This window comes from Scleropages formosus, chromosome 16 (assembly GCF_900964775.1).
Source record: "Scleropages formosus chromosome 16, fSclFor1.1, whole genome shotgun sequence".
Classification (NCBI taxonomy): domain Eukaryota; kingdom Metazoa; phylum Chordata; class Actinopteri; order Osteoglossiformes; family Osteoglossidae; genus Scleropages; species Scleropages formosus.
In genome coordinates, this window is record NC_041821.1 from 3,637,014 (window position 1) to 3,647,564 (window position 10,551).

The following is a 10,551-nucleotide window of genomic DNA, read 5'->3' on the forward strand; positions in this document are numbered from 1 at the left end:
GAGCGCTGCCACTCAACCCCTCAGTACTGTGACATGTCGCACCCGGAATGGCAGGACTTAATCAGCCTTGCGCTCGCTTTCTCCCAGCGTTTGATCATGCCTTGCACATGGGGCTCAGCCCGGTCTGCTGTTTTACATCAGCGATACTCATAATTGTACATATACTCTCAGCTGCACCGCAGGAAACGGTTACGTCGGACTGCCAGGCCTCCCCCTGCCCTCCCAGGAGAAACAGAAGAATCCGGACAGAGCTCAGAAATCCACGAACGCATCCGACCCACACGGCACCTGCTGGGGTTCCTGTTCTTTGAGCAAACTCGACCCGATAAAACACCGGTCCTGATGTCCGCTGGCTGCTCCATAGTCTCATGAGAAGTGAGGTCATCCCACAGTCTGATCCAGGTCCAGTTTGAAAGCATCATCTCACCCTAATCCTCCTCTTCATTTAATTGTGTTTGTAGCACTGTGCACAGAACATTTTTAGCCAAAATAGCCATTTCCTGATTTATTTTTAACTACTTTTAATTAATCATTTTTATTTTACCACATTAAAATCCTGCTTCTGGCTTCATGCAAGTATGACCTCGATCACCTTCATGTGACGATTCTTCATAATTTCTGGAACAAGAAACAGTTACATGGCATAAGTTTGTTTGTTACATTATTGTTTTTTAATAATCTGATCTTATTTATTCATGCATTTACAGGCTGTCTGCAGGAAGTAGAGAACGTCATGGAAATTTGTCTTTTGAAAAACGTCACAAATTAGAAGTGGTACCCTCATATATTTTGTCAGTGTCTTTGCTGCTCCTTCATATCAGATCTATGCTCATTTACCCTATTTACACTTTGCCAAAAATCAGGATACATAAACACCAGTTTTGTTCCAAATTGTTTAACTAAATTTGAACAATTTAATTTCTAAATTGTCTACACTGATACGTTCACTTTACTGTACCAAAAAAAATCTTCTATTCTATGAACAGAAAATATATAAATGTGAAGAAATATTGTGATTTAGCAAATAATAACAATATTACTTTGTATCAATTTTTACAAAAAAAGACAATCATGAATTTTGTGTGCAGGGCTGAGTGTCGTGTAAATGCAAATTAATATTAATGTGTATTTACTGCCACACAAGAAAAAAAAAAAGATGAAAGTGCAATTAACATGACCTTTAACCAGCACAGAACTTTTCTTTCCTGCCGTTATGATCATTGCACTTCTGCTTTTCTGCGTCACTCTTGTCCCTGAACTGCAGCAACCCGTGTCACTGCAGCAAGTCTGCGTGTCGTTCTCTGAACCGGCAGCAGGTGGCAGCATTTCTCTCTCTCGCTTTCTCGCGCTCTCTCTCTCTCTCTCTCTCTCTCTCTCTCTCTCTCACTCACTCACTCACTCACTCACACACGTCAGTGGAGACGAAACGTGCCTCGCGGTGTCTGCGCTGTCACTCGTGTACGACGCTTGAAAACGTTTCCACAATGTTTTCCAAAAAGACAGAATTTAGAGAAGATTTCCGCGCTCATTACAGCTGTGCTCCGCACACTCTGACCTCTGGAAACAGGAGCTCCGAGACGCCACGTTTCCATTTTCACAGAAACTGTTACGTGTCGCTAAGTTCACGACGCCCCTCGCCTCGTGATTAAACACTATTTATATTCATATCGAAATCAGGGGCCGGTTCGGCTTCCTCCCTCACACTGCTAGCCGACCGCGTCTCTCTCTTCTTACACACTACGGGTATTTAGTAATTACTATGTTGAAAACATTACTTATTTCATTTTATATTACATGGAAACTGCGTTCCATTGTATTAATAACAAAGCCAATTAACTGCACGTGACTTTTCTGCAGTAGCCGCCAGTGGGGCAAAGTCCCGCCGATTGTAATACGTCACTTCCGGTATCCGCAGCTGTCCAATGAGAGGCTTCGGGGCAGAACGGATTGAGCACTTTCTACCCCCCCACCCCCCCGCGCGAGGTATCTCCCACCTGGAACGAGGAGGGGGCGTGTCCACTCGCAGTACGCAGCTTAGCGTCGGTGGGTATCTCTATACTTGCGTTTATTTACTTAGCTGGCGCTTTTGTTTTCCAGCACTGTGACCAGTAGTAGGTCGTTGGTTCAAATCCCCGAGCTAAAGTCGTAGATGAGCCATAAGGGACTGAAGCCAGTTAATGGAAATAAATTAATTTGGGCCAGGAGGTGGGGTACTGGGGTACAGAGCCGTTCCCTTGCAAATGGTAAGGTCGTAAAATAGAGTAAAAACACTGTGACTGTAGTGTGGTGATTAGTGTACAAACTTGACATTTTTGTGCTTTGGAGGGAAGAGTCCGGTAAATTTAAAAGTGCGGTAAACAAATAAATGAACACACAGGGACTCTGAAACGTGGGTCCGAATGTGCCTCTGCTCGGTCTGTGTGGAGTTCGCTTGTTCTCCCGTGGTTGACTCCGGGTGCTCCGGTTCCCTCCCACAGTCCAAAGACGTGCGTTTCAGCGGACTGGTATCTGTGTGCGTGTTTGTGATACACTGTATCATTGTGTGCTGAGGGAGGGAGGATTGCAGTGTAACTGACCTCTAAGGTGACAGTGAAATATCGATTCATAATTTTCTCGCAATCGACGTTAATCATCTCCTCATTTAATACATTTAAGACCACGTCAGATACGTTATTTTTAACTTTCGTGGACATTTAACTAGAAAGAAACGCTCTGTTTTTATTTTTACGTGCGAAACTAAATTACGGCCGAAGTCGTGCGGTCTCGCGGTTTGCGGGTTTGACGCGCGTCCCCGCCGCCCTCTCGAGCCGAATCGAATGTGTGCGGCCGTTGTTCGCGCGGCGCGCGCCCTGCGGCTGGTCAGCGCGCGCTCACCCCACGACGCACGACCCAGAATGCGGGGGGGGGGGGGTGGACAAAGGGTCTCTTGTGCACGAGCTGCGTAAAAGCACCGAGCGCGAGAAATGCAGCCAGAACCTGCAGCCGCGGCCCAGGAGCGCGCGCCACAGGTAAGGTCCATCCACACTGCGATCTGATCTGCATGTTTTAAAACACTGCGAAGTAAATTATTAAATTTTTAACGTGTATTGATTTTAAAAGTGGAGGGCGGTCAGTGCAGTAGCGGGTCCTGTTAAGAGCAGAGACCACGTGCGGTTCAGTGTCGATTCGCGCGCGCACACTGGCATTAAAGTGATTTTTTTTTTTTTAATTGATTATTTGGATGCAGATTTGATCAGTTAATCAGATCTTGCAGTGACGTCATTGCATCCGCAGGTATTTGCGATCAAAAAGAGAATTTATTGAATGAACCCTCTTGACAGATGATGGGTATCACACTGATCTCATACTGGATTCACTGATCTTTCACTGGTCTCTTACTGGTCTCACACTGGTGTCACTTGAGCTCCAGGCTCAACTTGCGGTCTCCTTCCGCCAGAGATGATGAACGTCTCCAAGCTCTCCGTCATCCTCCTGCTGCTTGGACTTCTGGCCTGCAACGCTATTCCCTCAAACATGTGGTCCTGCAACAAGAAGATGCTGAAAGAGCGGGACTGTCACAGCTTGGCTGGGGTGGGGGACCTGAGCCCCATCGAGTCACTGCACGGCCACTTCTGGGGGGGGGACCGGTGCGACACGGTGTGTTACTGCAACTTCCGCGAGCTGCTTTGCTGTCCGAGGTAACTCTTCTGCTTGAGCCCTTCATGCCAAAAGGGGACATAAGACTTCTATGTGATGGGCTGGAGGCTGTCTGGAGGGCGGCTTGGGGGCAGCTTTGGGGGGGGGGGGGGGGTCTGGCGGGCGCCAAGGGTTGCGCAGGGTGGGAAGGTGGGGGGGGGCAACCAGCACAGGGCAGCTGGAGAACACAAGTAGCACTGTGGCAACCTGCACCCCTTCGCCAGGGCTCGTGTAAATATAACACAACTCCATGTTTGTGGGGGTGAGCAGGAGAGGGGAGGGGATGGTTGCAGAAGGTCAGCCATCATTTGTCCAATGCCAAAGTTTATTGTGGAGAATATTTTACTTTATATGATGATGCTTATTATTATTACTATTCATTTACCCAGTTATACAGCAGGGTATCCTTACTGTATTAATTCAGGGTAAATACCTCGATCAAGGGCACAACAGCAGGACGTGGGATTCAAACCAAGGTCGGGCGGTTGCAGGGTGGAGGTTCCGACGACTATGCCACCTGCTGTCCCCCTTTTTAATGTTAACACTGGAAATTATTAACCGTTTCAGTTGCATTGGCTCTGATCCCTAAGAGGAGCTCTTTTGTGTTTTGGTTCAGTGACGTTTTCTTCGGACCAAGAGTGTCTTTCGTGATCCCGTGTCAAAAAGGCCTTGGGGGGATCTCTGCAGGCGAGGCCCGGCTTCAGCGGTGGGAGGCAAAACATCCTCCGAAGACTTTGGCAAGCATGGACGAAGCGCATCTTTCCTCCCGCTAGCTGGATGCAATGGCATCTGTCATTATTGAACACTTAATCCCCTTCTGAAACAAAAGTAGTTACATGTTTATAAGACACCTCTGATTTTAAAAGAACATCTTGTTCTTTGGAATCAAAGTTTAAACATATGAACTTACAATAATTAATGAATGAATTCTGACCTTGATGCCAGAACAGCAGCTTCATTCTTACTATATTCAAACAGATGTGCACAATGTTTAGGAATTCCAGCAAGATGTAGTGCATCTTGACATAAAGGTAGACAGTCATTTTCATAATTGTAGCACCTGCACACACACCTTGGCAGAAAAAAGCACAGTAACCACAAAAAGGTATTTAACATTAACATCCACAGATTTATTTTGAGTGATGTATGTTAAAGAATTGTCATTTCCTTTTTTCCTATTTAAGACACCATTTTTGAAAAGGAAAGATTAGAATTCAGAGAATTCATGACCAAAATTTATGAATGTCAACATTTAAACGTGTAGACCTCTGTACTTCAACATTACATTCCTTTGTACTAAGTGGGATGTATTAGTGTCGTTCATATTGCACGTAAATATTTGACTTGTTGATTTAAACGCAGTAATTTCGTGTACCTGAATGTAAGTGTGTGTGTGTGAATCAGGTGAAATGTTCCTGGTCCGCCTGTTATGAGTGTTTGCTCTGTCTGTGTGTGTGTGTGTGTGTGTGTGTGTGTGTGTGTGTGTGTGTGTGTGTGTGTGTGTCCGGCCTGTTAAATAAAGGGGCGGCAGACGGCGCTCGAACGCTGCTGGGCCTCTGTGCTTTGCAACACGACAGGATACGAAACCAAGTAACTGTCTGCAGCTCCTTGTGTTTCCGTTGGCACATGAAGTCGTATCGGTTTCATGTCATGCGAGTTTGTAGATGCTGAAAGAGCAGCGCGTCACAGATCACCCGTTGAACCTGGAGCTGCCCGAGAGCAAGTGGCACCACCCGATGGGCATCGCCTTCCGAATCCGATTAACATCTTGTGCTGCTGGTGATAAAGCTGAGGAAGAAAAGTGCCCTTTCAGTCTAAAGTACGAACAAAAGTTTAAAAAAAAAAAAAGTCAACTTTGTGGTGGCTCCACCCCTGCACTGAGATGCCCCGCCCACCACAAGGGAGCCGCAATATAAGCAACTACACAAATCAGTACTTCTAAGTACAGATTTAAGTTTGCTCGTGCTTTCAATATTTTTTCTTGTTTTATGGCCTTCGGAATCCTTTCCCATTTAAAATGAAACTATTCAAGTGAGCAAGGTAAGGCACAAAGGTAAGGCCTCCGCTCACAGGACTGCCGTGTGATTTCACAGTAAAAATTACACGGATTGGATCTTAGCACGCAATAGCGAGGGATCGCCTATATTTTGTTCCGAGCGAAGGGTTGAGACTGAAGGCCCTCAAAAAAATTGTCACATTCGCACCCCAGCCCCTTCTCTCTATTCTTGGTGAACAGCTGGAGCCTTACAGTATGCAAAGGAGCTTCAGCCACATGACTTTGCACTACAATTGGCCCACACCAGGGAGGTGACGGTTGCTCCTTTCCATTTCCATCAACGGCTCGGGGGAGGGGAGGGGAAGGGAGGGGTTCACTCATCTTCTGAAATGACTCGGGGACTAAACTGAGTCCTGCGGGTTTATGCACCCAGAGAGCTGTGGATGGAACGCTGACACTAGTGGCCGAGGGAGGTGCGTCACCTTGCAGGTCCCAGTTAAACTGTGCTGACATCCAGTGCAGATGTGTTCAAATGCACATGGTGTGGAATTTAATAACTCTAATGATTGTTTTGAGAGAAATAAATATTTAAAAAAAAAAAAAAAAAAAATCTCAAATGTTCAGATTGAGTGGAACCAGCAGAGTTTTACAGCAGTAGGACCTTTAAGGGTTTGGCCCTGCAGGCCAGAGGTTCTCTCTGGGGGAGAAGCACAGATGGGCTGGGCAGAAGTCCAGGTCCAGTCCATACCTGCAGAGACAGATGGCATTGCAAAAACACACACGCACATTCACTTTAACTCTGGTTGCTTCAACTCACTTGATTTCCCCTTTGTGTCCCTCATTCATCTGAGATTTTTTTTCCAAACACAGCAGTTCACTAATTGAGTTAAATCAGCGTAGCCACGGCAGTTTCCAAAAGACGAGGTCAGATGGGGTCACAAACAGCACTGGGAATGACAGCAGCCAAGGTGTCTTATGAGATTACCTGGATCCAAGGAGACCTCCAGCAGAGGAGAAGAGTGCAGCAAACATTAAATGGACTTGTGCTCCATAGCATCACACCTTTTCACATTGAAGGAAACATAACGACTAAAGAAACAAACAAAGGGAGATGTGACAGCACAGTTAGATAATACTGTACTTGGGCAGTTGGGCATAAGAAACGACCACAGAGTAAAACGGGAAACAAGTGCAGGAAAGTTTGAATTTAAGGCACCGAATTAGATCAACTAAAAAAATTAACAACCTTGCTACAGACGCCTTCACGCGACTGCCTAAGGACCACATTGACACCGGACTGAACCCTTTTCTAGTCCCCATGTGGATGAGACGCACACATCCTCCCGCTGCCACCCACGCAAATCGGTGCGGGTGCGATGACGTCAGCGGCCGGCCTGACAGATGGGGGCGTCACGTGAGCGCCAAGATCTCGTGCCGTGGCTCCTCGCAGGCCTCTGTGCTGCTGGTGTGCCGTTCGGGCCCTTGAGACTCTGATGGGCTCCGCGGGACCGATACATGCGCACGGAGGAGGCGGGGCGACAGACGAGCTCGAGCATCGGGTGTCCGCTACTGTGACACGTGTGTGGGAAACAGAGCCCACGTGAAGCGGGACAGCTGGTACTGTAGTGGTTAGCGGTGCTCCTTTTGGACCCAAAGGTAGCAGGTTCGAGTACCCTTGAACAAGGTACTTACCCCAAAGTACTCCAGCTGTTTAATGAGTACAGCTAAATGAATAAAAATAAACGTGCGTAGGACACTTCTATATGGGTTTTCCGGTATAAATTACTTTTATCACGCACTCATTTCAATAGTAATTCAAACAGCATTCATTTGCATACAGTTTCTCCTTTCCATTCATTAGTTTTGACTTAAAATGTACCTTCGAAGCAGAGGATTTTTGTGCGTTAAATGTACTTCTCCATTCATTTCCACATCGTGTTACACAGAAGTTGGATAAAAGGGAACCTTCAGTTCAGCGCAGGTTTTCCGTGAAAATCACTCTGGCGTTTGCTCTTGCAAGAAGCCTGTATCGAAAGGACCCAGAAAATTAACATGTTTGACTAAAATGTTTCAATTTGCTTCCCTCGCAAGAAAGAGAAAAACGGCCGAACGTCAAAACACAGCTGCGCGCGACACGCCAGCTGACAGCCGCCCTCCTGCAGCGCGCGGGTCCACGCCCACGTGACCCACTTTGTCCCGCTCGCGCGCTGAGCCTGCGTGCCTGCGCACGCGACGATGCTGTTTTCCAGATCCTTTCCCGCTACGTGGGTCTCGAGTGTTGTTCATCAAACTGCACGTGGAATTCATATTTCATTCAATTCGTCTTTCATACAGCAGACGTTAAGCAGCTCGTAAACCCTTCTAGGCTGCTTTGGATAATAGATAATATCACTTTTATCTTAAAATCCGAAAGCAATGGCCACTAAACAACTGCATTGGTTTGAAATGGTTGCATTGTAAAGGAAAAAAAAAAAAAAAAAAAAACAAGCTTTAAGTTGCTCCCAACAGGACACTCACAGGCATTAAAATCAATATCTTCATTGTAACCTTACTTCATTATAGAAGTTCAGGAGGAGGTACCTTACAGCGTTTTACAGTCCCACACTTATCACCTCGAAATCTTGCAATGCGAAGATCATGCATTCTTGTGACAACACGTGATTAGTGTGGGGTTTTTTTGCAACTTGCCATCAAAACAGGAGTGCATTTCAGAATTTCTCTCTCGTGAAGAAAAGCACTACATTTTTTTGTAGCCGTACACAGCTGAGCTCAGCCACACTTGAGTCTTCCGCATCGCAGTGTCTAGTTTCATTAGAAACTCCTTTGTTCCCTCTACTTTGTTTCCCTCCTCAAAGCTTGAGATTCAAAACAGTGCGCGAGTCCGCCCGTCCAACCACATCGCTCCGCTCCACAAGAAGGTTCGTGCAAAACCTATTTGGCGCCGTCGGTTTTAAATCCCCGTCTTAACCAATCGCCTGCGCTCTGTGATCCGCTCCACCGCACGCGAAGCTGTTTGACTGACATGCGTAAAGCTCGAGGCAGGAAAAGAAAGCGAATCCGACCAGTGGCAGGGCAGCGCGAGCTCCTAGGGCCCGCCTTAGGATTCAAATTTGAACGTATCTGGCGGCCAACGGCGCGGCGCGAGGGAGGAGCTCGAAGAGCATTTAATCAAGTTTGTGTGCGGTGCGCTACTGAAAAAAGTGTGTGAAGAAGTTGAGGAGTGCACTCTACGACAAAGTACGAGGTGAGTAGTAGCCCTTAGCTGTTGTGTAACTCGGGTTTTCTTGGCATTATGTGCGTAAGTTATGTTTGTTGGGGTGAAAGATCATTAGTGTAACGCCAACTTGTGGGTTGTTTTTGTGTAGGAAATTATTGAATTTTTTTTTTTTTTTTAAATTACATTTCTGATTTCTGTAGCTCGGCGAGTTAATTAGAGGTAAACATACTCTGTTAAAGTCATATTACCTACCGTCACTTTAAGTGATCCTAGAGAAACAGACTTACTTGCTTATTTCGAGTTTCTGTGATAGTCTTTAGTAACACGTTTATGATTATTGCGGGGCGAATGTCAACAACTGGGGCTTGAATAGCCTATTTCAGACTTTGTGTACATAAACATTATACGTTTTTTTTAAACCGACTTGGTATTTAGAAAGTGAGGAATTTCGAGTTTTAGTGGAAGCTAAAGGGTGAGGTGAATGTGGGCGCGTCACGAGGACGCATTTTAGGCGGGAACAAGATGGCGGCTCTGCTCATTGTTCTGGATTAACAAACAAGAAAACAAACAGCGCAGAGTGACGCGTGACAGGCTCGCGCAGCAGCGCTGCACTCGGCTCTGTTCGCCTCAAGATTTTTTTTTCTTTTTTTTGTTTTTTGTTTTGGTTTTAAACAAATCGCTCTTCTTGTTTGGCAACTCAGATTACCGCCATGGGCAAAGATCCGAACAAGCCGAGGGGAAAGACGTCCTCCTACGCCTTCTTCGTGCAGACGTGCCGGGAGGAGCACAAGAAGAAGCACCCGGGCACCGCCGTGAACTTCGCCGAGTTCTCGAAGAAGTGCTCGGAGCGATGGCGGACCATGTCGGCCAAGGAGAAGAGCAAGTTTGAGGAGATGGCGAAGACCGACAAGGCGCGCTACGAGCGCGAGATGAAGACCTACGTTCCCCCCAAGGGGGCAAAGGGCAGCAAGCGGAAGAAGGATCCCAACGCCCCCAAGCGTCCGCCGTGAGTACTGCGCCTGCCCCGCAGAGCCAAGAATGGTGGAATGTGGACGGGCAGGGTGTCAAACTTTGTCTTCTGCCCCCACCTTGTTGTATGATGCAGGTCCGCGTTCTTCGTCTTCTGCTCCGAGCACCGTCCCAAGGTGAAGAACGATAACCCGGGCATCTCCATCGGAGACATCGCGAAAAAGCTGGGCGAGATGTGGGCCAAGCAGAGCGCCAAGGAAAAGGCGCCCTACGAACAGAAGGCGGCGAAGCTGAAGGAGAAGTATGAGAAGGTACGTCCCGACCTGCCGCCGTGTTTTGAACGCACAGCTGACGGTGACGCCCACTGATGCGATGTCTTCGCCCGCAGGATGTGGCTGCGTACCGTGCCAAGTCGGGGGACGCCGGCAAGAAGGGGGGCCCCGGTCGGCCAGCTGGGGCCAAGAAGGCTGAGCCGATGGATGATGACGATGATGAGGAGGAGGAAGATGATGAGGAAGAGGAGGATGATGACGATGATGAGGACGATTAGGCCTGGAAACTTGAGCAGTATTTACAAAACAATGTGAACTTTAAAATGCAATGTATTGTTTAGCATTTGGGTTTTCAGAACATGTACAGAAATGTGTATAGCTGTAATACATATTGGGTTCATGTGCTGTTTTGTAAATTTTAG

At 47.1% G+C, this 10,551-nt stretch overlaps 2 protein-coding genes across 5 annotated transcripts; both read left to right on the forward strand.

Annotated features, from left to right (window-relative positions):
* The first annotated feature begins 2,006 nt into the window (after nucleotides 1-2,006).
* Nucleotides 2,007-4,947, forward strand: LOC108924438 (scrapie-responsive protein 1-like). Of its 4 annotated transcripts, none has more exons than XM_018735768.1 (3): nucleotides 2,007-2,043; nucleotides 3,437-3,677; nucleotides 4,292-4,947. In XM_018735768.1, the coding sequence occupies exons 2-3, from the start codon at nucleotides 3,439-3,441 to the stop codon at nucleotides 4,446-4,448; spliced, it is 396 nt and encodes a 131-aa protein (XP_018591284.1). In that variant the 5' UTR covers nucleotides 2,007-2,043; nucleotides 3,437-3,438; the 3' UTR covers nucleotides 4,449-4,947. The 4 variants fall into 4 exon arrangements, with proteins under 4 accessions (XP_018591284.1, XP_029114965.1, XP_029114967.1 ...); XM_029259132.1 differs by lacking the exon at nucleotides 2,007-2,043 and adding an exon at nucleotides 2,087-2,243; XM_029259134.1 differs by lacking the exon at nucleotides 2,007-2,043 and adding an exon at nucleotides 2,459-3,008 and having other exon boundaries at nucleotides 3,410-3,677.
* Nucleotides 4,948-8,824: 3,877 nt separating this feature from the next.
* On the forward strand, nucleotides 8,825-10,430 carry hmgb2a (high mobility group box 2a). The gene is made up of 4 exons (XM_018735985.1): nucleotides 8,825-8,915; nucleotides 9,590-9,894; nucleotides 9,994-10,168; nucleotides 10,246-10,430. Exons 2-4 carry the CDS (start codon nucleotides 9,599-9,601, stop codon nucleotides 10,405-10,407), a joined length of 633 nt encoding a protein of 210 aa, XP_018591501.1. The 5' UTR covers nucleotides 8,825-8,915; nucleotides 9,590-9,598; the 3' UTR covers nucleotides 10,408-10,430.
* Nucleotides 10,431-10,551: the final 121 nt, after the last annotated feature.